Here is a 24,614-nt window from a genome sequence, read left to right on the forward strand (position 1 = left end):
AGAAAGGGGAAAGCCTATTTGAACAGACAGTCACCTACCGGAACCAGGAGCTACCAATTTCTCAGCTGCCTATTAATATTAAATACCATGTATGCGGAATAAACGGGTTTACATTTTGCAACATTGATTTTTTTCTGGGAATGAATATGCCCACCAGAAGCGGAACCGATTAAAACCGGTATGAACCGTTATTTTTTTGCTCCGGAGCAGAACCGGTACCGGACCGTTTATGATAGAACCGGAACGAAAAACGTTTCGGTTCGACACTCTGCTTTATACGTAGAGATTAGTGGTTACGAAGGGCATGGCCATCAGTATCATCATCATCATCATCATCATTCTCGTTTTCCATTGTCTTTTTCTTTTTTTTTCGACGTGTGTGCGTGCTTGTTGTGTATAAAGTGTTCGCACGTGTTGGGTGTGGATACATGTAACTTTGTCATTTTGTGATAACTGTCATCTCATACAAATAACAAAAGTAAGCATGTTTCTTCCTTCGCCGGTGCAAGTCATGTCATGCTTACGTTTACGTACGTATTCGGTTCAAAATAGAAGAGTCACATTCACGTGGAGAACTTGAAATTTAGTTTCGATATCTTTCTTTCTTGTTTCTCTTTGAAGCGAGATGAGGCAGATGTCTTCAGCAGTTTCGGGCTCATGTTTGTATATAGAGGAGTACAATTTTAGCTGGATATAATGCAAGGTAAGCGACAGTTCCCTCAGTCACTCCATTCATTCCACTCTGCACTATAGACTCGCGCATTGTGTATGGCGACTTTGCACCCTACGAAAGCGCGTCAGATACTGAGGATGCCCAAAGGTTGTTGGGTAGCCAGTGATGGTCATGATCATAGTTGTCTCACGACGTAAAGTGACGAATTATCATTACTGTCAACTGAAGGTCAAAGCGCACTCCACATTAGAGGAGTGGCAGGAGAGCACGAACATGCCACAAGTACTGAAGTACATGATGACTGGGGTGTTTCATCCCTGTTTCATCATTCGACCCTGTTGCTCTCGGTAATTATGTGAGAATATAATGAGTAGAGCGTGGAGAAATATGTGCTAAAAGATACCGAAATATACATGCAGCTATGCACTGAAAATCTTCGAAATATGCAGTAAAAACCTTCAATATATGCAATGTTTTTCATTGTTCTTGGTGCAAGAGCAGTGCACCAAATGCGTATTTTTTTTTAGGAAAGTGAGACCAGAGTTTTATTACAGATAACAAATTAAATAAAGCTGCCTTCGCTCTGCTGCACACAACGAGGAATACTTGCACCACATATATCAATCATGGAGCTGAAGGCTTTGCGTCCGTGATTGATCAAATTGCGTAAACGCAGGCTAGGTGGTGGACGAAACAGGCCTGAGCATGGGCAACATAAAAAACACGAACATGCACATGTTCACGTTTTTCGTGTTGCCCATGCTCAAGAATGTTCTGTCATGGCTTTGCGCTTCCCACAGCATCATGTCAATTAAAATGTGAACGCCGCCCATCTTCGTAACGGTAATGCAGCGAAGGTGAAGTACGGCCCATTGGCCATGCACACAGTGGAGGATGGAGCAGCCAGGGTGCAGGCTGGACACTGCACCAGAACATGGAAAATGTTCGACTCCTGCCAGAATTTTTGCAAAAGATGACCCAACGCCATCCGGAAACCAGCAAAAACATCCATGAAAATAGAAGTAAGCTCTCACACCTGAAAAAATATGTCAAAGTATGCATTTTCATGCATCTTTATGCAAAATGTGCCGTAATGTATAAAACATGCATTTATAAGCACCATGAAACCCTTCTGATCAGTCACAAACAAAGACCAAGTGTTTTTGCGTCGTCTAGATACGAAACCATATCTAGAAAAAAAAACATGCATTGGCACGAAAATCCACGCTTTAATTATGAGCTTCACAGTGAGGACCAAAAGTCCAGAAAGGCTAGTGTGCTTTTCAAGTAGAGATGGTTGGTAGGCTGGGTTTAACCATGGGCCCAATAATTTTGTCATAGTGATAGTCTAGTTGATTCGGGACACTGTAACTGTGGTCCTAAAAAGTTGCTAATGCGGGTAATGGAGAGGGCTGTGTTTCGGATTTCCCAGCTCATCGCAATGACTGCATCTTGTAGAGTCTACTTGTTGCAAGCTGTAATACCACTGAGTAGTAAAAGTTAGTTGAGTTACTTCAGGTGGATTAATGCAGTGTCCTAGACTAGGAGATCCAGGATTTTTCTGAGTGCGGGAGTTAGGGCTTGGATAGCATGTACATGCACGCAGGTCAATTGTGGCACTGTGTGATGGCAGAAATTAAAGGAGGGGGAGGGGGGTTCAAGCCATCCACATCCCCTAGAATCTAGAACCTGCAACTAATCCTGACGAGAGGTATTTTGTGGCATCTGGAGAGATACAAACATTCCAACTGGTCCCACCTTCACTGCTACAAAATAACTTGGGGGGGGGGGGGGGGGGGAAGGCAGACTCTGTGCTATGCATTCTGTCCAAAATGATTCGAATTTGTGCAGAAATGGGAGTTTATACGTTTGCATTGATTGCTTTTTGCTTGGGGATTGTCCAGGGATTGTCAATCATGGCTTGTGCGATGTCCACACTGCGTGCAAAGTGATGTTGTCGTGCGGCAAGCTGATGTCGCCTGCACTTGACTTTAAGAGAATCCAATCGCAGTATCAGTTCAAAACTTTGCAGGCATGCTTCAATTTTGCTGCTGTACAGTATCAAATTGAAAAGTTGTGTAGAAAGCACCCATCTTGGTACCTTTAAGTTTTTGTGTCAGTTTAACTACGTATACATAACTGCAATTGATGCTGTTTATAGCCATTGTCACAAGAGTCGTGGGACCAGCGGGTTAAGGTGTCCCGCTCGTTTGAGGTAGCCAAGATCGTGCTGAAGACCGGGAGGTGGTGGGTTCGAATCCTGCTGCTGGCTGGGCTGTCTGAGGTTTTCCCTGGGTTTTCTGAAGATTTTCCAGACGAATGTCAACAATTCCCCTCGAAGTCTGCCCAGGACGCATACTAACCCCCCTGTCCCCCCCACTCCTTCCTGCTGTCGTCACTCTCTGTCCACATCTGTACGCCGCTCATAGCCACAATTGCTTTGCGGCGCTAACACGGAATAAAAAAAAAAAGAAGTACCATGCTTCGCTTCGGTATATTTGGGAAGTGTGCGGATGTTTGTGCTGCTTCCAAGAAAGTCTAATGTAGTAAAAAATCATAACATGGCGTTACTAACATTGGCCAAAAGGAAACCTCAAATGCAACTTGTCTCTAATACATTTCCTTGTGTAACGTGCGGTAACTTGCCAAGTGGGTTGTCAAGCCTTTATTTTGCACACAGGACGTTTGTCAGGCCTTGCATTTCCTCTATCTAGTGGAAGGGTGACAATACTCGTGTTCAGGCTAAGAATAGTACTGTTAATGCATTGTTTTACCCTTGTATTCTTCCCATTAAGGACATTGCAACGAAAGAAACATACGAAATAGTGTTTGCAACTGTCATATTTGTGCGTGACCAGATTTATTTTCGTTGCGACGTGTAAAAAAAACAATAATCGCCCAAAGCAGCGTACTTGGATTGAACATTACTATCTAATATCCACTAGATGATTATAAGTAATGTCACTGAATTTTAATAATGCCATATAGTCACAGAACTAAAGACATATACCATTGCCAAAGGCAAACAAGAGCATAATCTGCTTCAGAGAAACGTTTTATTACTACAACATGTCTGATAGACAAGCCAGCACTTCATCTGTTCTCACAAATAAAATGACTATATTGAACATCGGATTACATGCAGTATGATGATAAACTATCTCTGCTTTATTATTCACAAGTTCTTACCTCTCTTGTGGGTATAATTTCTGTATTTGTGCTCACATTGCATTTTCTTTTTAAAAAAATCTGGTCTCTTGCTACGAGCCTTGCTACACGCATGCTCATGAATGTAGGACAAGTAATTTTCGAATTTATAAGACTTTAAAGTTTTCTTGTGCGCAAATTCAGAGGTCATTTTTCAGCCCCAAAATGAGCTGGTGTATTTGTACAAGAGGACCTCAAAGGAGTACAGAGAGCCATCCAAAAAGACATCTCATGAAAGTGTGTGTGTCATCTTACCGAACAGTGGGAAAGGTTTTGATGTGTGTACTTTGTTTCCCAGAAAAAAACTTGCATAAAGATGGCTCCACGCGTTCACCCTTAGCTCGCCACTCTGGTTATAACAAGAAGTATGATGCCATGTCACCGATGACGTTACAGGGGCAACTCGTCTTCTGGTCAGTGGGGATCAGCGCCTGTCCCATTGCAGCTGTAAACCAGTTTTGCCAGTTCCCCCGGAGAAATGGGGATAGAAGGAGCGGCCGAATCATGACCGAGTCAGGAGCAATGCTTTTTCAGAACCCCAAACAGCCGAGTAGCAGACAACATTTCTCTAGACCAATCGGTGAGCATGGCCCTGTAGCGTCAGCGCGAGGTTCCAGGCAGATCACAGGCTGGTACTGCTGTCCACCGCCGTTGCGCACGGTTGCTTTTTGCGACATAGTTTAAATTCAATTTTTGCGATAATTATGACTATGGGGTGAATTAATTCTTATGGTGCATCTTACCGGCCTGCTTAGCAGTTTTATACAAAGAAAATGGGGTACTAAAAATGACTTCTGTGCTACTTTAATAGGGCAGTGAAATGCCCCTCCGTAAATTTTCTGGAGTTTTTGACTGCGGATATGCACACCCTCTTGGAGCCCTTCACTCCTTCAGTAGCGTGTAAGTGAGCGAGGGAAGTCGATATGACGTTCACGTGGTGGGTGACCCGTGACATAGCCCGGTGCGGCCGAAGCACTGTAGCAGGAAGAGACAAATTTTTGGTGGCCAATGAGACCTTATGGCTGCTCCCCACGCAGGTCTGTTGACATCACGCGTGGAGGTCGGGTGGGGCTGACGGCTGATTTCGTTGGATGTTTTTGTAAATTGGATTGCACAGTGTTATTGCAGCTCTCGGCAAAAATATTGTGCATGGTGGCTTCTGATAGACTACTTGATGAACGAAAGCAGGGTTGTGAACCATGTTGAATGTCACTGGCGTGCTCCTTTAAAAAATCTGTAGTGAACCATTGAATTTCTCCCATAGATATCCTCTCAGAATGGAAACCGGAGCTCTGCAATTGCTCAAGACGATCGGACGTGCCTTGTTTGGTCGTCACCTCCTGCTCACCAATGCCACGTTCTCAACAGTCATGGGCATTGCAGGCGACATTGTGCAGCAGCACTATGAAATCCTGTCAGGTCATCAATCCGTTCTGAATCCAGTGCGCACCTCGCACATGGCTGCTGCTGGGCTCACTACTGGTGTTGTCTGTCATTACTGGTAAGCAGCTGTTTTCAACACAGAATCTACGTCTTTCCCATGATCTATGTGGCTGTCACTTAATTAAGAAATTTCATGAAACGTGATGGCATTACAGTTTGGTGTAGGGCTAAATTAATTCAATTGCAGTTAATTTAGCTTCTATGTAATTTAATTGATGAAGTAAAGTAAGTACAGTCATGTCTCGCTTATCCGTAGTTCAGATATCCGGAAAACTGATTATCCAGACTACATTACCGGGAATGAACCTGCTACCAATGGATTTTGTCTGGTTATCCAGAATTCATTATTCGTATCCAAACAGCAAGCACGGGGACCAATCTTCCAGGACCTAGGTCATTCTGATTTGCTCATTCAGGAAAGTGTCAACGTCCTCTGTCCCTGGCATGTGCTGTGTTCGCACCAGTGTTGTACCCACCACCCGAAAAAGGTAGCGTAATACGGATACACACTACTTGAACAAAAAGTAACAAAATCCCAGTATGTTGCACGTTCTTAAAAGTAGCGGTATACCGCTACCGTTATCTGTAAAAGGTAACACGATACTTCATGCACTACTTTTTAGGAAAGAAACGGACAGCATCTTTGATGACGTACTTCAAACGTCCCAAAATAGTAAATCGACGTGCAATGGAGGTTACACGTAGGTCGCCTGAAGGCTATAATTTGGAAAACCATTTGTTAAGGACGACGATGGGGGGGTCGTGAGCCTTACTTATCGTGCACGGAATCCCCATGCTCAGGTTCATTCTTCGTTTTGGTTTGGAAGCAGTAAAACACCGAAAACGACGCGTCTCTCTGGCTCCTTCCTCTACTGTAACAAATGGTGCCGAAACCTGAGAGATTGTTTGGAATTAGGAACTAGAAGATATAGGGGAACTCTTCGGCCAGCATAATGGCGGAGGGGTCGGACGAATTGGTGAATAAGACTTTATTTCTTCAGAAGAGGAAATCACTTCGGCAAAGACTTACGATGGTGCTGAACGAGGCTCAACAAGCCATTGAGAATACAGACCGTTCTATGGAGTTTCTTAGTCACTGCGAGGTGCTACAGCAACGCATCAACGTTTTTCCTCCTAGTCTGAGCGACGTCGACAGCAAGTTGGAGGTTGCGTTCTCATTGGATCAGGCTGAAGCAGAATTCCATAAGGTCATGGAATATTAAGACCGAGTGGCTACTTTCACCTGTCTGCTAAAGCAACGGCTCTGTGTACAGCCCTCAAGACCTGAGGTGAGAACGAGGACCGATGAGTACGGAGGAGAACTGGAGCGTGCCGTTCAAGCTTCCAAAGTCATTCCGCCTGTTGTCCAGCAAGGAGCTGCAATAAGTCAGTCCCGACCTCATTTACCAAAACTTGAACTCGCCAAGTTCACCGGTGATCAAGCTCATTGGCAGGAATTTTGGCTTCAGTTTGAGTCTCTTGTTCACAATAACTCCTGCATAACCAACCACGAGAAGATGTCGTACTTGACGTCTGTTCTGACAGGGGAAGCAGCAGCATCAATCAAGGGATTGCAATTAACAGGCGACATGTATGGTATGGCAGTGGCGATGCTGAAGGAACGATTTGGAAATACCAACTCCTTGATTCAGCTGCACTTGATGGAACTGTTGAGTGTTCAGCCAGTTCAGTCTTCTCGACACCTGGCTGAGTTGAGATGGCTGCATGATACTGTGCAAGGACACATGAGAAGTTTGGAGGCTTTGGGTACCAGTACACAATCGTATTGTTCGCTTCTTTATCCTTGTCATTCAACGAGCACTACCAGAGGATTTGGTCCTTAGTTTCCAGAGGAAGATTCATAATGATCCACAGGGAAATCCCTCTGAAGGTACGCATACTGGTACACAAGGGAATCCTTCTGAAGCTTTGGCCAATCGGCACCAGGTGCTGCTCCAGAGACTGCTTGACTTTGTCAAAATGGAAGCGGAGTGCAGAGACAATTGAGCACGTTATCGGAAAAGACACAAGACTTCCAGCCGCCAACTGCGGCGCATCCCAGGAAGCAGCGTTATAGTTTTGCCGAAAACAAAACAAACTGAACACATCAAAACCTTTCGCACTATTCGGTATAATGACACACACACTTTCATCAGACGTCTTAATCTGAAATTGTTTTGGATGGTCCTCTGTACTCCTTTAAGCAGTATTTTGACTTATCAAACAACTGCCAAATTCTGATAAAAATTGGTCCCTAAACTGTTGCATAGTCCACAAATGGATCAATATCACCTTTATTTGTAGTTATAACTTAACTCACACAATACTCTGCAGATGTACTTCAAGGATTACAAACATAGCCACTACTGCTGCAATTACTACAAACCACTGGTTGTGGTTGTGCTCTAACAGCTCTGAAAATAGTCTGATATCTTTCCTTGCTTCCTATACCTTTTGTGTGTCACAAAGCCCTGAACCCTTTGCAAAAATTGTGGTAACGTGCTCTTTGGTATCCGGAAGTTCGTGGCAATCTCTCCTTTCGATTTTGTGCCGGCTTCAACCGCTGCTATCAGCTCCCGCTTTTTTGCAAGCGTGAGAGTCTTCAACCTGCGTTGCCTCAGCATCGACAATGACATGTAGCACAAAACTTAACAGCGCGCGCACAGTACACACAGTTCTTGACTTTCACTTCACTCCGTCCTTATCTAGCGTTTTTGGCGCCGAACAGCCTAGCCCGCGCACAGTGTCTTGCGCTCGTTTTGGGATCATGTAAGCCTCGATCCCGTCGACTCTCGATCAGGCGGAATCGGATTGGATTGTGCTGGCTGGCTTGAAGAACTTGGCCGATCATGGCGATCCATAGTCGAGAAAGGTGGTGTTTACCGATCCGAAGTGAAATTCGACTTAAACAGATGAAAAATGTCGCCTGGGACAAAACATTTGTTCGGCTTAGCCGTGATTTCGACTTAAACGATTTCAACTAAAGCCGGTATTATTTACATTACGGGAATACAGGCCGTGCACGGGAACTCATGGACGTTCGACTTAAGCCTAATTTTGTTCTTCACCGGGAGTTTGACTTAATGAGATTTTACTGTAATACAGTGGGGAGGCGTAGAGTTGAAGCGCTACACCGTAGAGTCAAGATTACTCTCCAGTCGCAGTTTGACAATCAAGAGGTGTCACTTGAAGTGCTGGAGATTCCGGAAATTTGTATTAACAGTTTGCCAGTTATAGATCAGAGCACACTGAAGGGTCTGGAAGGAGTGGGAATACAGCTGGCAGACGTCACTTCCTCTCCTGATGCAACGGTCGAAATTTGTGTCCTTTTGGGAGCAGATTTCTATGCCTCAGTGGTTACGGGGAAACAAATAAAGTTACACGGGAATCTCATTGCCTTGGAGTCTGTCTTCTGTTGGACCCTTCAAGGACCTACACAAGCTCATTCTATGCAGCAAGCTAGCGTCTTGCACGCCCAAGTATCGAGTTGCAACCATGACGAGATTTCAAGTACGTTGCAGTCTTTTTGGGACTTGGAACACCTTGGGATCTTTGACTCCACCAGTGTAAGCAAGGATAATCCCGTGCTGCAGTACTTTGAAGAGACAGTTGAGTTGGTCGATGGTCGGTATAAGGTTCATCTGCCCTGGAAGGACGAGCTTTTGCACAGACTAGGAAATAACAAGAAGACCGCCAAGATCCGATTGAGAAACGCAACACATACGTTGTCAAAGGATCAGAACCTCAAGAATGAGTACGATCAAGTTAAACGACAGTACCAGTACAAACTGACACGCAGAACGCGTAGACCCGGAGGAGCCATTGAAGGGTACAGAGTACTGCATGCCCCATCACGCACTCGCAGTAATCAGGTGGGATAGAGAGACAACAAAGGTCAGAATCGTCTTTGACGCTTCTTCCAGCGCGCCAGGATTTCTGTCTCTGAATGACGTGCTACATGCCGGTACGAACCTCAGTTCGGACATGCTCCATCTGATGCCGTCACGTTGTACGAGCAGACACTGAGCATATTCGAATCAGCTGGCATGAAAGTCAAGAAGTGGCTAACGAATGACAACAACCTGCTGCAACAGATGATAAAGGATGGGAATACGACAGTCGAATCAGGACAGAATCTTACGAAATAAAAAGGTACTCTGATTGCTGTGGGACCTTTAGGCTTATGAGTTTCGATGCTCACTAGTGTCTGTGTCCGACATCCCGTCGCAGAAGAATAACAAGAGGCATGTGCTGCAGTCGGTCTCAAAGATCCATGACCCTTTCGGACAGCTGGGGCCGTTCACCATTACCGGAAAAAAGCTACTACAAAGAGTTTGGGAGGCTGGTTTTGATTGGGAGGATCCTTTACCGGCTGACATTGAGTCGACTTGGAAGGAATGGTGCAACGGGTTGTCTGAGCTCCCTCAAGTGTCCATTCCGAGACTTATCAGAAGAAACAACGACGAACTCCCGAAGCGAATGTACATTTTTGCAGATGCCAGCCCAAAGGCGTACAGGGCTGTAGCATATGTGGACGTACCTGCAGGAGATGCCTGCTCTACCACACAGTTCCTCCTTAGTAAGAGCAGAGTCGCTCCACTCAAACGCCATACCTTACCTCGTCTTGAGCTCATGGCGGCTGTCCTTGCGGTGCGCCTGTCTCGTTTTGTATGTGCAGCCCTGCAAGTACAGCTCGATTGCCTTTACTGGACTGACTCTCACATAACTCTACACTGGTTTAAAGGACCCCTGACTAGGTGGAAGACGTTTGTTGTCAACCGAGTGCAAGAAATCTGCACGCCTACGTGTCCACAGTCATAGCGACATTATCCCGATCAGGACAATCCGACTGGTCTTTTAACGAGAGGAGTCAAGGTACAACACTTCCGTGACTGCAAGCTTTGGTGGCAGGGGCCCAAGTGGTTGAGTAACCCAGAAGCATGGCCTCCTACGCTCGTGCTAGAGGTTTCGTCTCTAGAAGAGATGCGGTGCCCCGAATCCCAATCAGCGTTAGTGACGATACAGGGTCCTTGCTTGGCACAAAATATCAAGCTTTATTCATTACATAACGCCAGGTAACTCGTAATTTGTGCACAATATCGCTCTGAGCGTTCATAACTTTCGTAACTCCGGATGACCTCTACTGCTTTCTCCTGCGCGCTCACGTATCAAAGCTTCTTGGTTGGTTCACTTGCACTCATGACCGGAAAGAACAACAGTACACCGCCGTTGAATATCGAAAAGAACGAGAAATGGGTACATGTCACGTAGACGTCTGCGCCAATGGAACCTTGAATGGCACCGGCATCATGCCCATTATACCACCGTCAGCATCAGCGGCGCAAACAAAAACACGTAATGAAAAGGCGGAAAAGGCACAAAACCACAACGTACTGTCGTCATCATCAACACAAGCAAATTAGACTTTGCGAGATGTCAGCAATACGTGTTTTCCTGTCTGAAAACAGGTGCGAAGAGACCCTCACGCCGGTTTCCAAACAGCGTCGGCGTACCGATAATTACCGACGGCAGCGACGCACATGTCTGCACGCTCGTGTTTACAGCACGTGACAACCGAAGTAACCAACGAAAACTCGCGCAAGGTCAACTGAGAGGGAAGGTTTCTCCTCCTTTTCTTCGTGGTGAAGGGGAAAGAGACGCGCAGAAGAGCCTAGAGACTTAGTTAAATAGAGGTGACCAAACGAACGTACTTCGTTAAATTGAGCGCAAAAATTCATTGGCGTCTATGGGGACACGTACGTGCAACGGAAATTTTTCGTTAAACAGAGGACTTCGTTAAATCGACATTCGTTATTGAGAGGTTCAACAGTAGTTCAATCGATCTTGTTATCAGAGTTACGGCATGGCTTTTTCGTTACGTCCACAACTCGAAGCGTATTGCAGCTCATCGATCTGGTACTCTCGAGGCGAAAGAACTCATGGAAGTGGAAAAGTTCTGGTTCAGAGTAACGCAGGCAAGATTTTTGCCAGCCGAATCACCGCATCTTAAGACCTTTCGTTATTTTAAGGACAGCAACGGCACATTGTGTCTTCAAGGGCGGCTTCAATACTCACAGCAATCACCTTCCTCCAAGCATCCTATATTGTTGCCTCCAGCATCTCCAGCATGGTTCACACGTCTCATTATCCTTCGAGAGCACCTGAGGATGTCACATGCTGGTGTACAGGGAACACTTCATCAGCTCCGGGAGGATTACTGGATAATCAAGGGTCGACAGTCCGTTAAATACGCCTTACATCACTGTCTCTTCTGTCGGCGTTTGAAGACTTGCCCGTGCGTAGAACAAGAAGCACCTTTGCCAAAGGATAGAGTTACTCAACAACTTCCTTTTGATGTTGCGGGGGTGGACTTGGCCCATTGTATTACAGTGCAACCGAAGGACACCTAAAATCGTATGTTGCATTATTTACATGCGCCGTGACCAGAGCCGTGCACTTAGAGTTGGTCACCGATCAGTCGTATGCCACCTTCCTCATGGCGTTCAAAAGATTCACGTCACGTCGGTTGGCTACCAACCAAGGTTTACTCTGACAATTTCCTCACTTTTAAGAAGGCAGCAGAGGAGTATCTTGCTATGATGTCCTCCCAGTTCCAAGACGTGCAAGAGTGTGCAGCCCAACGTCGCATTTCCTGGGAGTTCATCTTCGAACATGCTGCATGGTGGGGGGGATTTTGGGAGCAAATGATTCGCTCAGTGAAGGAGTCCCTAAGAAGAATGTTACGTCGTAGTGAGCTTGATTTCCAGCAGTTGCAAACTGTGCTGACAGAGATTGGGGCTATTGTAAACTCAAGATCGCTTATGCAGCTGTCAGAAGACCGCAACGATTATCAAGCCTTGTCTCCATCTCGCCTGCTTCTTGGGAAGCGACTTATGGCTTTACGGCCCTTACAGAAGTGAATGTTACCACCTTATCCTGGTAACACACCTACACTGCAAACTAGGGAGAGGCTTCTTAACCGGTATTGGAGGCAGTGGTCTCGCGATTACCTGATGCAACTACATTCGGCAAACCTGAGTCGCTCTGTAACGACTATTAACCTTCAACGTAACGAGCTCGTTCTGCTGGCAGACCCCCAACAGCCAAGGATGTTTTGGAAGCTCGCACGAGTGGAGCAAGTACACACTGGTTGCGACGGGTCTAGTTCGTTCGTGTACACTTAGGACATCTTCCAGCACGTTCATCAAACGACCCATTCAGCTTTTACATCGTCTTGAAGTGGAGCCATGATGTATCATGCAGGGGGGAGTGTTAAGGACGACGATGGGGGGTCGTGCGCCTTACTTATCGTGCATGGAATCCCTGTGTTTAGGTTCATTCTTCGTTTTGGTTTGGAAGCAGTAAAACACCGAAAACGACGCCTCTCTCTGGCTCCTTCCTCTACTCTAACACCATTTTTACAGATCTACTAAAGGCCGCTTTGGTTGATATCCCGCATATCTTTTTCTCTTCCCCTAAAGCAAATAAAGCACAAAGCAAGCCTACCACTAAAACGCTCTACAGCTTTGTTACAAAAAGAACTGAGCTTGCCCTGGAATGAGAAGTTAGTAAACATACCTTTGTGTGCTTTTTCAAATTGGACGTTGACTTCCTTGACGCACAGATAAGCTTTCCCACCGAGACACATAGTAGACATTTGAACACCACGCTACCGTTTTCTTTCTCCTCCTTATACTCAAAGATGCTTGCTGTAGCAGGCCATGGTCCCTCCATTGCAGCGGACAGGAAATGGCAACCCTCAAGCACCTAAGCGTACGTGGTGCGATGTCATGTGGACCCAACCCTGTGTTAAAAGTAGCAGCTCCATGACTCATAGCTAGCTGGGACGGTTCCACAATGCAGTAGGAGTGACCTCAGTTTGCGGACAACTCCAACTATACACCGAATCTCCAAGAAGGTTAATTCCAAATAGGGAACACATGGAGGGCAGAGCCTCTTTGTAAGATATCGACCTCTGCCCTCCTTTCGGGCTATATGCCTGGTCTTCGTAGAATGGGCTGTGATATTGGGCAGCTTGTTCGTAGGCAGGCAGAGTGGAGGCTTGATGATATGTTGAACTCGAGTTGCCGCGAACCTGAGCTCGGAAAGTAGCGGTAGCGCTCAAAGATTGCGCTACCGCAAGTTTGTAACGGAAGTACTTCTTTTGTTACCAATTTAAAAAAGTAGCGTGATCTCTACTCTGCAACAGAAAACGTAACGGATGCGGTAGCGCCGCTACTAGTAACGGCGCTACGTACAACACTGGTTCGAACTATGCTGGGAAAGGGTCTCATCTCACCGAGGCATTCTGTACTGTTTGACTCCCCTTTCTTCAGAGATCACTCCCTTTTCGTGTGTGCGGGCACACGGTAGAGATGGTAGACAATAAGCAGAAGAGATGCCCTGTATCCACCGGGTGCAAAAAGTCCGCATGTGAACGTCAGTGTCCAGGCCGTCCGAAAGTATTGCCTGTCTTTTGGCCTATGAAAGGCATTTGCAAAAAACAAAAACATGTGTGCGGCACCAACTTTGAGACGTTACACTTCTTTGAACAGCAGGGTGACGCAGCGGGTGCTGTGGCTGTGACCAAAATTCTGTCCCATGCGTGCCTACTAATTTCAAACAGCTCACTTTGCATGAAGTTTTGAAGTAACAATATTTTCCTTGTTTCCTTTTCTGGAGCTATAAACAAGTGTCCCAAATTTTTCCAGTTTCCCCGGAAGTTTTCTTGGCTCCAGACGGAAATTGACGACTCCCGAGGTGTCCGGATAATCGAGACATGACTGTAAATCAAATTAGAAGTCACAAACGTAAACTGCCGTAGATTAGAATCACAAACGTAAATTCTTTCCCCCAAACCCTGTGACGTCTCCAACCGAGAGAGCCCCCTCACTCTTAATGATTACCGACAACAGGCAAAATTCATTCAGTTACCATCGTCTGTCACGTTTTTGAGGTCTGCTGAACTGAGGAACTTTTGAGGTCTGGACAAATGATGCATTATAATGCAAAGAACAGCAGACAACAGCCCCAGAATCCTACAGCAGTATTCTGGAAGCACTGCCATCTCAATTATATCATAGTGACTCTTTTTGAGAGGGCTGGGAACCTCACTGTAATATACACAACCTTCCAACGGTCGCATGGTGACAACTAAGACGGGGCACAACGACAATGAAAGACAACTATTTGTTTTCTGCCTGTTGTCTTTGTGCCCTGTCTCAGTTGTCGTCATGCTACCATTGGGTTTTAACCAATTCACCGGATATACCATGCTGCACAACATTGTGCCCTCGCGGGCACAGTGCTTGTAGAGCATGCTGGCACACTACTGATCAAGAAGTGTGCAGTGCAGAATGGTGACACTGGCTCCATTGGTTGTGGGGGTTGATACAATAGGTGAGGCAGCTACTCACTTTCCATTAGCCCAAATGCATGATTCCACATCTTCAGTGCTAAACTAACTAAATAGTAGTGCCACGCAGGGGCAGGCGTCCATCACAAAACTTTGTATCAGTATAGTACTGTATTGCATTTTTATATTTGTACATATTAGGTTTATAACATACCCCAACAAAAGTATTTTTATTGTAATAATTCAAAAATGTGCATTGCAGGTATTATATTGCTCCACAAGACGATTATGCTTCCAGCATACTTGCATGATGCGAGTCAGCTGCGGTATGCGTCCAGGCATTGTTACTAGTTACAGCATCTTTGAGATGTTCCATTTTTTAGGGACTTTTTGATGGGTTGGTTTTGTGGCCTTTGCTTTACAACTCCAGAAAAGAAGGGAGATTAGCCATTTCTAGAAGGGCTGTGGGCAAGAGGGTTGGGGTGTAAATTTTTTAGACTACCAGCCAAAAAAGAAAGTTGAACAATAGGACAGAAAGTGCAAACAGTTAAATAAATGTTTAAGAGCACAGTAGGTATTCTCTTTCTTCTTGTTTTGCAGCCCCACACCTCAAGAAGAGCAAAAAAAAAGGGGTGGGTGGGGGAACTCGAGAAGGGAATAAATCGCTTCAAAATAAAATATTTGTGTTACCAACATATTGTAATACAGTATTGCCTGGTTGCATTGTAGTACATCATTTGATTACTGTATATTAATATTATAACTTTTTGGAGCAGTATTATGTATCACAATTTTCACGCAAAAAAAAAAGTATTACTGAGTGCCCACGGATGAACACAGATTCAAACTTCCCATAACGAGTATACATCTGCACAGCATATTTTTGTTAAGGCAAGTTTCATATTCATACTGTTCCAAGCTAAATCTTCTGAAGTGACATTGTCATCACAACAATTTCTGCATATTTTGCGCATATTTAGATGCTGCTCGTCCCATATTTGTGTGTATATAGTGGAAAGTTTTTTTTCTGTATACAGTGAGGAAGAAAAGGTGTGTGTTTCTTAGTGCGTGTTTCTTTTCCACAATACCTAGGTATGCGCTGCTAGACCGCTGGATGGTTGGCCGAGCCCTGCGCACGGTGGTTCTTAAGGTCCTCTACGACCAGGTGGTCTTTTCTCCTGTGAACCTCGTTGTCTATTTCGGCACTGTTGCTGTGCTGGAACGTTCGAGGCCTGCTGCCTTATGGGAGGAGTTGTGTACCAAAGGAGGGCACATCTACCGTGTTGAATGGGTCGTCTGGCCTCCTGCTCAAGTATTCAACTTCTATGTGTTACCCTTGAGGTACAGGGTGTTTTTTGATAACCTGGTGTCATTTGGTTTTGATGTTTATACACCTTATGTAAAGTACAAAGATCATAGACAGGATGAGGTGCCTTCTTGATGATAGTTGTTAATGAATAGTTTCGTGTCGGAGATCCCTGTTTCAGAGATGTTAATGTGAATAGTTATACTGCTTTCTACATTATAGGTCATTAATGGCTGCATTCAGTGATTACCATGTACTCAGAGCCTTGTGTTTCAGGGTTAAATGCAAACTCGTTTTTACCCCCTTCATTGGCATCAGGGTCGGTTCCTGTCAAATCTGGACTGAACTCACCAAGGCGCAAACACGACCACTCATACAAGCATGGGCGAGCACTAAATACTTTGCACTAGGCACTGCCTCTCGCCATCTCATGTGTTCCTCTTTTCACTTTCTGTCTTTTCCACTCGAAAAATCTGCTTTCCCACACGATATCACCAGATTTTACACTGTTTCTAGCTTCAAACACTATTATCCCTCTCCAGTTTGGAAGAAACAACCTGAACACACAAGGATCTAAATACACAAACCTGAGTGAGATTGACAGACCACTGAACATTCTTGTGAGAGAATCTCTTATTGTGCTCTCCGTACATGTAATTTTATCCAGCCTGCCATTCATACTTGCAATACTTTCATGTGCTATGCTTAAAGTTCCTCGTTTTGGGGGATTATACTCTTTGAGACCAACTGAAGCGTGGCAAAATGTGCGCAAAACCGGAAGACAGCAACACAAGTTCGAATTGATTTCAACATCAAAAGACAACAGGATAGTTTCTCTTTTTCACCTATCTTCACCCTCCTTTGTTAAACCCCGTAAAATATAATCTCCAAAAACGAGAAACCCTATAGTCATGTCAAACTCAAGAAGGAAAAGAAATCTAGTCCGTGAGCTCTCAAAATATTACTGTGCCGGAGATGGGATGGCTGGACGCAAAGAGAAAAAGCTCTCTCCCTGCACCAGATAATGTAATCCATGATACTCACTCTGCTTCCATATGTTAAGACCGTGACTGTTAAGACTGGTTGCATGACACTACACTGTAGCAGAAAGTGCGCTCCCCTACTGATGGCTCATGATGGCACTGCAGTATTTCGCCTCGCCTGCTATTGCGTCTCCTTATCTCCAATGACATATAGACCCTGAAGTTTTCGGGTTTTATATTTTTCCAAATTCGGGGTGTAGAAATCGGGTCATTAAATTGATGTAAAAAATTCATGCAAATTCGGGCAGAAAAATTACCATCAGACTGAGTTCGGGGAGAAATCGGGCATTATTGTAGAATAAACGTTCACTGTACTGTTTATCCAGAGTGCCAGAAGTAAGGGGCAGTCGCATATTTTGTGAGAAACTAGTATGTCGATGCCTTGAGGTGCCTAGCCTAGGTGCAGTTTTGCAGGTAGAAATCAGGTTTAACCCTAGATAGGTGAACCTCAATTCGGGGTGCAAATTCGGGGAAAATTCGGGTTTAACCCTAAAACATCAGGGTCTAATGACATATCTACTTGATGGACTAGATTTCTTTTCCTTCTTAAAGGAGCATGAAAATGGTATCTAACATGGCCAAAAACTGCTGTCATCTTGTAAAGCAGTATATGAAAAGCATTCCCACAAAATATTTTTGTCCAAAGTTGTTTCACCGCGGCACAATAAATTTGCAAAGTCGCCCACCCACTCTCTTAAATCACCCACTCTAGTGTGACATTTATGGTAGAGAGCCCCCTCATTCGTTGGTAGAGAAAGCCGTCTGCTATGAACATTGCAAGCTGTGTCTTGATGAGTTCTATTCTTTGTGTGATTTATATCAGTGATGAAAGATGAAAGTCACTGAAAAGGTTAGCCAGCTGTAGGGATCGAACCCACATCTTCTGGATTACCGGTCCAGGGCTCTACGAATTGAGCTAAGCTAACACGCCTCTCCAGCGACTTTCGGGGTGCGTCATCTGAAGGGACGATAAACCAGCCACTCACTCTCACGCACCCTCCTTTCACTCTTACATTTTTTACCAGCGGCATGGCCGAGTGGGCTAAGGCGTCCGCTCGGTGGTGGTAACCAAGGTCGTGCTGAAGACTGGGAGGTGGTGGGTTCGAATCCTTCCGCCGGCTGTGCTGTCTGAGGTTTTTCCTGGGTTTTCCGAAGACTTTCCAGACGAATGTCAGCACAGTTCCCCCTGAAGTCGGCCCAGGACGCATACTAACCCCACTGTCCCCCACTCCTTCCTGCTATCCTCTCTCCGTCTGTCCACATCTGTACGTCGCTCATAGCCACAGTTGCTTCGCGGCGCTAACACCCAATCAAAAAAAAAAAAAAAACTCTTACATTTTTTGCTCACTCATATACACATTCACTTGTTCGATCCCTACAGCTGGCTAACCTTTTCAGTGACTTTCATCTTTCATCGTTGAATTCTTAGGCAATTTGAGGCTTTGTTTGTATCTGTCCCTTCTATGTTGTTCCAGCCTCAGAATATCAGTTTCTCTCCTATTTATATCAGGTTTTCTAAAAAAACAAAGCATATATGCAGCCTTACAAAATAAGATTGCAATCACAAGAGTAATATATCCGTGGCTTCTGTGTAATCTCAGAACTCACAGTAGCAGAAAGCAAGTGATGACGGCGGTATTGTGGCGCCACCTGTTAGCCACTGAACCAACTGTGCGGTGAAAACGGTCAGAGAGGCTGCACACTGTCAGGAAGCTCTGGGGTATCGCTGTACAACACACAGTTAATTTCGGGCTGCACCACTCGTTCTTCCCGTGGTGTCAGCGTTCCCAAAAAATCGAGGTCGTGTCGTTGACAGCTTTCAAATCCTCAGTTTCGGACATCACACAGCCGGAGAACGCCTGGCGTCTCCGAAGCGGTTGCAGACGCTCCGGCCTGCGCGGTGTTGCTCACCTTGATCATGTGATCCCAGGTCCAATGAGGAGCGTCCCTACCACTCGCGTCACATAGTGACGCGTGTGGCGGCGCTCATCACGTGTCTATCGTGAAGGCGAAGGAGGGTGTTTCGCGCACTGGGGATTCGGTGGGCTATTGCAGGTGTCCCAATTTCGCTACGGTTGCGCTAATTGTGGGAAAACTGTTTTCGGGACCGACCAGAAACAGAAATTAAGTTGTGTGCCTCTAGACTGCTCCTTTAAGTTGAACACTTCTATAGTTATGCTTTAGGATGTGCTTACTGCATTCCCACTGCACGTTTTGCCTCGGTTGTGTCATGAATACAGAAATAGCAGAAGTAATGAAAGACCTCACTCTGATATTGAAATTGAGAAGTCTTCAGAAGGGACCTCCCACAAGGAAAAAAAAGAGAACCATTGGTGCTCGTATAGAAAGATGTTCACAAAACAGCAGTGCGGGTGAGGCACTTTTGTATTTGAACATTAATGTGCCCAAGCTTTACCTCAACGATAAGCACGGTAATGAGGTAAGGCACTCAATGTTTACACCTCAGCTGGTCCTTAAAGGTTCTCGCGAGGCCTCGAACCTTTGAAGCTCCTTTGTAAACACTGTGATTGAAAGCATGTTGTTACTTCGAGAATGGGAGTGCACTCTGTGGAAAACACTCCCGCAGCCAGCAGAACAGAAAATTTAACGACAACGTTACAGTGTCGTGCCATATGTTGTAACACCTTCATTTCGGGGATCGGGCTTCCAGACGGTACCACAGGCACGATCTTCGACTTGTCGTTATCCAGTTATGTGCGTTAAATGCATCACTTTGCCCGTGATTTGGCACAGTTCTTGTGCGAAGGCCAATTGCAACATTTATTTGACATCGCAGCCTACCGAAATGCTTTTCATGTACTGCCGTGTGACGTGTAAAGTGCATCAGCTTCAAAAATAACTAACTTTTGCTATGCGAGAGTTCAAGATTGGGCCCCTGATAGTGTTCGAGGTCTGCCAACTTGTTTCTTGCACTGGGCATCCTTTTTTTTTACTTTGTACTTTGTGTTAAATTGAATACCACCCACGAACAATTTCAAGTAATACATACTTACCCATTCAAAAGGAATTCCAGCTAATATTCTGAATTTGCTTACTCTCGCAGTTCTATACTGTGCACCAGAACAGTAGTATTACGTACCACTAGTGAGACCACGCTTGCCGTAGAGTATAACTAGGGCCTGACTTTTTCGGGTTTTATTTTTGGCCAAATTCGGGGGGTAAATATCGGGTGATATTTTTCATTTGAAAATTCGGGTGCATTCGGGTTAAATCCCGTTACGGCATATTCTGCCGTCAGGAATCCGGGTGTATTAGGGTGATTTTTTTTTTGTTTAATAAAAATTTGTCTTAACATGGAACTAATGATAAGCAATGTTATCAAACTTTATTTTAATGCAAGCTTATGAGTGTGCCACGCGACCCGGATGTTTTCGGGTAGATTCGGGTTAAACCCGAATTTTACAGATTTCGTTCGGGGGGTAAATATCGGGCGGATACGGGTTTAACCCTAAAAAGTCAGGCCCTAAGTATAACGTGCTGTCACAGTAAGACGGTAGTGCTTGTTTGTATTAGCATGCGCTGCAACACGCCAACTGTGCCAGTAGGAGCGCATTGGGTTCTTGAGTCATTACATTTGCCAGATATGTGGGATAAAGGGAATTCTGGACCTGGATTCTTCATTGTGTAGAAGCTTGGAACATTTTCTATAAAAATGCGATCAAGAATACTGTAAAGTGAAGTAAAATACAAGCTGTTAAAAAAGACTTATAAAAAACACAAGAATAAGAAAGAAAGAAACAGAGCATAAAGGGAAAATTCACTCCCACAGCGTAATTAAAATAAATACATGTGGCAAGGGCAAGTCTACTGACTCTAAACAACTCTCCTGCAAGCCCTTTTCCGAGAACCCCTGAGCGACATATTTCCAGAATTATACATAATTTGTTGTGATAGCCGGCAGCAGACTAGCACCTACGGGGAGGAGCAAGCAGAAGAACTCCTCATCAGCTTGTCTGATGTTTCGGTGACATTCTGCTGGGATGATGATGTCTAAGCATCCTCTCCCACATCTTCGGACACTGCCATTGCACTTGTGTCTCTCCATACGAAAATTTCAAACCATGCGGATTCCAATTGTTTATGATGCTGATAATAAATTATACCTAGAGCCTGAAGTTTTCGGAAATACTTTTTCCCAATTCAGGGGTAAGAATCGGAGACCTCAGCATGTGATCTAAATTGATGCGAATTCGGGTGGAAAACTTCCAGTATGCTGAATTTGGGGAGAACTCTGGCACTGTTACTCAAACGAACTGTACTGGTTTGGTACAAACGGTGATGTAATTGTGTTTGCTGGCCAAACAAGCTAGTGTGCATTCCTACAGAAGTTTCAATGAGGGCAAGTTGCCGGGTGAAAATCGGGTTTCACTCTAAAGAGGCAACCTTCAATTCGGGGTGCAATTTCGGGGAAGAAACAGGTTAAACCCTAAAACTTCAGGCCCTAATTATATCACTCAAGTTGGCAAAAAATGGAGCAGTGATTTCGTTAATCTAGGGATTACATTACCCGGTGAAACAAAAAATCTAGGAATTAATGCTTGGAGAGCAAGCTACCCTATCCCTTTAAAGATGCGGAACAATGCCTGTGACCTGGTCGGCTACTGTTATCAGTGATTCCTTTTGGGATACATACATATCAGAATTATGATAGCCTTGTGGGGATACAAGAAGATTAACATATTGTCAGAGCATACGAATTAGGAAATACATATTACAGGGTGTCTATCAACCTGGAAAGCCGGGAATTCTCAGGGAATTGTGATACAACTAGAAAAATGTCAGGGGATTGTCAGGGAAGTTGCCAAAAAGCAGCTGAAGTCAGGGAAGATCGCAGACAGATGATATGCAGCGAATCGCGAGTGCCAATCAATGCGGCTTAGCGGCCACAACACAGCAACGTTGCCGTGGGTAACATTTCACCAATACAACAAGAGCAGAGGCAGAACAAAGTGGGAAACATTTTTTTCCCAATTCAGGGGGTAAAAATCGGAGACCTCAACATGTGATCTAAATTGATGCGAATTCGGGTGGAAAACTTCCAGTATGCTAAATTCGGGGGGAAATCAGGCTGTATCGCTCAAACGAACTGTACTGCTTTGGTACAAACGGTGATGTAATTGCATTTGCTGCCAAAACAAGCTCGTGTGCATTCCTACAGATGTTTCAGAGAGGGCAATTTGCTGGGTAAAAATCGGGTTTCACCCTAAAGAGGCAACCTTCAATTCGGGGAAGAAACAGGTTAAACCCTAAAACTTCAGGCTCTACCAATAAGCAACTTTTGATAAACAAAAAAGAAACAGACAAGGATCATAAATGAGGCACAGCACTAGGTCTCTCAGGAAAAAAAAGAAAAAAAGAGAAACATTTTTATTTGAATTCTGTTTGTTTGAATTCAATAAATGATCTGTATTATCCAAATAGTCAAGAAATGATTTGTTTTATGAGTGAAACTGCGTCAAAACGTAGGAGCAGACACCAAGTTCCCTCTTATTTTGGTCAGGGAATTCGCTTGAAATAGTCAGTGAAAACCTAGAAGAGTCAGGGCATTTAAAGGCTACAGTTTGGTAGACACCCTGATATTAGAACAAGCGCTCAATGAGCTGGGCTGTCCAAAGATAAGAAGAACATAGGATATATAACTGCCTTAATATATATTTACGAAGGCCAACACTGTTTTGGTTTTACCATGTGCCTTATATTGCAATACACAGTCACTGGTTACTTTTCATTTGAGCTTCATGTAATTATTTTGCAGATATCACTGTGTAAGCTAATGTGGTATAGTGCACGGATGTTACAGTATGTTTACCGTTGGCATTGTACAGTTATGTTATGTTCTCGTGTGAGCTATGTTAGTGAACGATTTTGGAAATGTGGAGCCATGCTATGATGCACATTTCAATTTGTTGTACTGATAGTTATGCGTCGTTATGTACAAGGAATTAATACAAGTATGAAGATACGAGCACAGAATTCCAGTTCGTTCAAAACTTTGTATAGGTGGTTTTTTACTTTTCTGACTGTTTTTTTGTCACCACAAGAATGATTGCCATGCTTGTTGCAGTAAACTGATTGTTTGACATACCAGACACTTTCTTGTTTAATTATAACTGTGGTACTATGACATGCAAACCCTGTGAAACACATGCTAAAGGGAAGACCTCATACAGATCTTACGATTCCGAAACTTAACCGGAATTATACTCACAGGTACTATAAATATATAATAGTGTAGTGTAGTGTAGTGTACAATATGGTGTACAATGAAGTAGTTTGAGAAATTTGGAAAAATATACCGTTATAGCGGATTCCGGATGTTGAGAGCAGTGAAAACTTCATTCTAACTTTGCTTTATAACACCAATTGGTGAGCAGACAGGTAAAACAGCTGTTTACAGCCAGGGGCACGCGCATGCCTCCCTGGATATGACATGTGCGTCGCTTCCTCGCCCCAAGTTCCCTGAAGTTCAGCGAAGCGGTTGTCTTCATTTCGGTTCAGTCATCCTTACAATCTTGCTGTTGAAATGCGGGTGCTAAAGGATCACAGTGACCCTATTTCCTACGTTTAATGGTCATCTCCTCTAGACATCCCAAGAGAATTCTAAACTTTTTTTTTTCTTTTGTTGACACTCGTGTGATTATTGCGGGAGACGTAGCCGACATCGTCAGCACAGCTCCTGGGGAACTGTGCAACTCTTATCCATTTAATTTGTTTATATAATTACCATGGCCTTTTGGGGTGAGGGAATTTGCACCGTTGCATTATCAATGATGGAAAACGGCATAGGCCATGGTGTATGTGGCCGTCCTTTTAACTTGCACATTGAAAGAGCATTATACTATATAATGTGGCAGTTTGATTCAGCGTGGCAGTGTAAAGATTATGCAGTAAAGATGGCAATATTATGCAACATGGAAACATGCAAATGTTATGAAACATCGAAAAATGTGTATTACAGTGGTTCCGTACTGAACTACGTCTTATGGATCAGACGTATACTTCTCACTGCTTCTCTTGTCAGAAACCTGTTGTACTGCACCAATAGGATTCTACGCCGCAGGCTTTCACAAGCTGCGACATAGAAAACAATGTGTCAGCAGAGTGTACCTTATGTACCCATTACTACATGTATACTGTCCAGTCCAGCGATGCACTGTTGATTATTATCGGTTGCAGTAACAGTTGCTCGGACCCATTCATAGAGGCAACCTGTTTGCAAAATGTACATACCTTTGATACCTGAAACTGTTCCTACATTACCACCAGCTACTTAAATTTTGCACAAACTGCTCAATAATGTGAACTGTTATTCATCATCAGTCAGTCATTCGGAGGACGCGGGTTTCAGCTCGCGAAAAATGACAGAAAGGTCGTTTTTCAGAAAGTCATACTTTTCGCTTCTATAGTTCATTTTCTTTGCTATCCCGAAGTTTCATTGCTGAAAACTGTCGTGAAGTGCCCCAAAACATTAGTTATATGATGAAAGGTAGCCAAAATATAACTCCAAATTCACGCAAAATTGTCATATTTCAAGCGCCTGTATCTCCGGAACGGCCCCACCGAGCG

At 44.4% G+C, this 24,614-nt stretch overlaps 1 protein-coding gene across 3 annotated transcripts; it reads left to right on the plus strand.

Moving 5' to 3' along the window:
- Window positions 1-370: 370 nt before the first annotated feature.
- On the plus strand, window positions 371-18,337 carry LOC135378365 (mpv17-like protein 2). 3 transcript variants are annotated; one of them, XM_064611390.1, is made up of 4 exons: window positions 371-530; window positions 622-703; window positions 5,145-5,381; window positions 15,771-18,337. In XM_064611390.1, the coding sequence occupies exons 3-4, from the start codon at window positions 5,158-5,160 to the stop codon at window positions 16,117-16,119; spliced, it is 573 nt and encodes a 190-aa protein (XP_064467460.1). In that variant the 5' UTR covers window positions 371-530; window positions 622-703; window positions 5,145-5,157; the 3' UTR covers window positions 16,120-18,337. The 3 variants fall into 3 exon arrangements, with proteins under 3 accessions (XP_064467460.1, XP_064467461.1, XP_064467462.1); XM_064611391.1 differs by having other exon boundaries at window positions 371-478; XM_064611392.1 differs by lacking the exon at window positions 622-703 and having other exon boundaries at window positions 371-478.
- The last annotated feature ends 6,277 nt before the right edge of the window (window positions 18,338-24,614 follow it).

Source organism: Ornithodoros turicata, chromosome 1 (assembly GCF_037126465.1).
Source record: "Ornithodoros turicata isolate Travis chromosome 1, ASM3712646v1, whole genome shotgun sequence".
NCBI lineage: Eukaryota > Metazoa > Arthropoda > Arachnida > Ixodida > Argasidae > Ornithodoros > Ornithodoros turicata.